Source organism: Seriola lalandi, unplaced genomic scaffold, assembly GCF_002814215.2.
Source record: "Seriola lalandi dorsalis isolate HSWRI2012SDOR001 ecotype SW California unplaced genomic scaffold, Sedor1 jcf7180002043773, whole genome shotgun sequence".
NCBI lineage: Eukaryota > Metazoa > Chordata > Actinopteri > Carangiformes > Carangidae > Seriola > Seriola lalandi.
In genome coordinates, this window is record NW_019514341.1 from 1 (window position 1) to 1,417 (window position 1,417).

A 1,417-nucleotide genomic window follows, 5' to 3' on the forward strand; every position below is an offset into this window, starting at 1 on the left:
AGAGAGAGAGAAGTCTGATTGTTCATAAGATGAAAATTACAGAGAGAAAGAGGAGGAGGAGATGATGAAGGTGTCTCACCACCCAGCATGCATTTCCCAGATCAGCGATCTTCACTTTCAGTTTGTCTGCATTTTGAGGATCCAGAGGACTGAGGACAAAGTCTGACGCACTGAACACTGAGGAGACAGAGGGCAGGTATGTCAGGTGTGTCAGCTGTGTCAAGTGTGTCAAGTGTGTCAAGTGTGTCTGGTATGTCAGGTCTGTCTGGTATGTCAGGTCTGTCAGGTCTGTCAGGTCTGTCAGGTCTGTCAGGTCTGTCAGGTGTGTCAGGTGTGTCAGGTGTGTCAGGTGTGTCAGGGCTATCAGGGGTGTCAGCTGTGTCAGGTGTGTCAGGTGTTTCAGGTGTGTCAGCTGTGTGTCAGATGTGTCAGGTGTGTCAAGTCTTTCAGATCTGTCAGCTGTGTCAGGTGTGTCAAGTTTTTCAGGTGTGTCAGGTGTGACAGCTGTGTTACCTTTGTGTCTACATGTATCTGTTTTCTCACCGTCTCGCCCACTCGAGTATCCTGACTGAGTAGAAAGTGCTGATTCAGACGTCGCTGACATCACAGAACTGGAGAAACCTGATAGGCCAGACGCAGGGCTGGAGAAACGACCGGGGGCGTGGCCATTACACCTGTCCTCCAGCCAGGAGCAGGTGGACTCTGGACTGGCTTTACTGTTGGCTGTGGAACAGATGGTGTTGCCGTTGATAACGAGAGAACCTGAGAACACAAACACTGTGTTTATAATTACATGTACTGTGAGTACTGTGAATACTGCATGTACAGTGAGTACTGCATGTACTGCGTGTGTGTACTTACAGTGTGCGTCTGTCTGTGTTAGTGTGTTTCAGTGTGTATTCACAATGTGTATCAGTGTGTGTCAGTGTGTACTCAAAGTGTGTATCAGTGTGTACTCACAGTGTGTGTCTGTGTCCTCAGGTTGATACACTCCTTCTTCCTCCTCCATCTTCTGAACACAGGAGAAAAATTTAACTTATTTTGAAGGGTCATTTGTCATTTCCTGAATTATTCTGATTGTCTAACTGCAGTATTAATAGTAATAGTAGCAGTAAATATTGCTCTAGTACAGTAGCAGTACTGTAGTACAGTAAAGTACCTGTATATCTATCAGTCTCTCCTCCAACAGTCTCTGCTGACGCTTCGCTTTCCTCTTCAATTTCTTCTTCTTATTCTTAGACAGTTTACCAACCTACACACACACAGACACACACACAGACACAGACACACACACATGCACGCATGCACACAGGATGATTAGGGAACACAGTAACTCAGCTGTTTAAGTGCTCACACACACACACACACACACACACACACACACACACACACACACACACACACACACACACACACA

The 1,417-nt window shown here is 46.4% G+C and overlaps 1 protein-coding gene across 1 annotated transcript; it reads right to left on the bottom strand.

The window, feature by feature from the left end:
• Positions 1-6: 6 nt before the first annotated feature.
• On the bottom strand, positions 7-1,385 carry LOC111648594 (SRSF protein kinase 3-like). The gene is made up of 4 exons (XM_023398391.2): positions 1,160-1,385; positions 961-1,012; positions 544-762; positions 7-177 (listed from the first exon to the last, which is right to left on the bottom strand). Exons 2-4 carry the CDS (start codon positions 1,007-1,009, stop codon positions 23-25), a joined length of 423 nt encoding a protein of 140 aa, XP_023254159.1. The 5' UTR covers positions 1,010-1,012; positions 1,160-1,385; the 3' UTR covers positions 7-22.
• Positions 1,386-1,417: the final 32 nt, after the last annotated feature.

What these genes read in the sequence shown, in the direction of transcription:
- LOC111648594 (XM_023398391.2), bottom strand. Translation starts at nt 1,009, where the DNA reads ATGGAGGAGGAAGAAGGAGTGTATCAACCTGAGGACACAGACACACAC. An exon ending in TGAGGACACAGACACACACT is followed by an intron (nt 763 to 960) that starts GTGAGTACACAC and finishes TTGTGTTCTCAG; the next exon opens with GTTCTCTCGTTATCAACGGC. An exon ending in ATACTCGAGTGGGCGAGACG is followed by an intron (nt 178 to 543) that starts GTGAGAAAACAG and finishes CTGTCTCCTCAG; the next exon opens with TGTTCAGTGCGTCAGACTTT.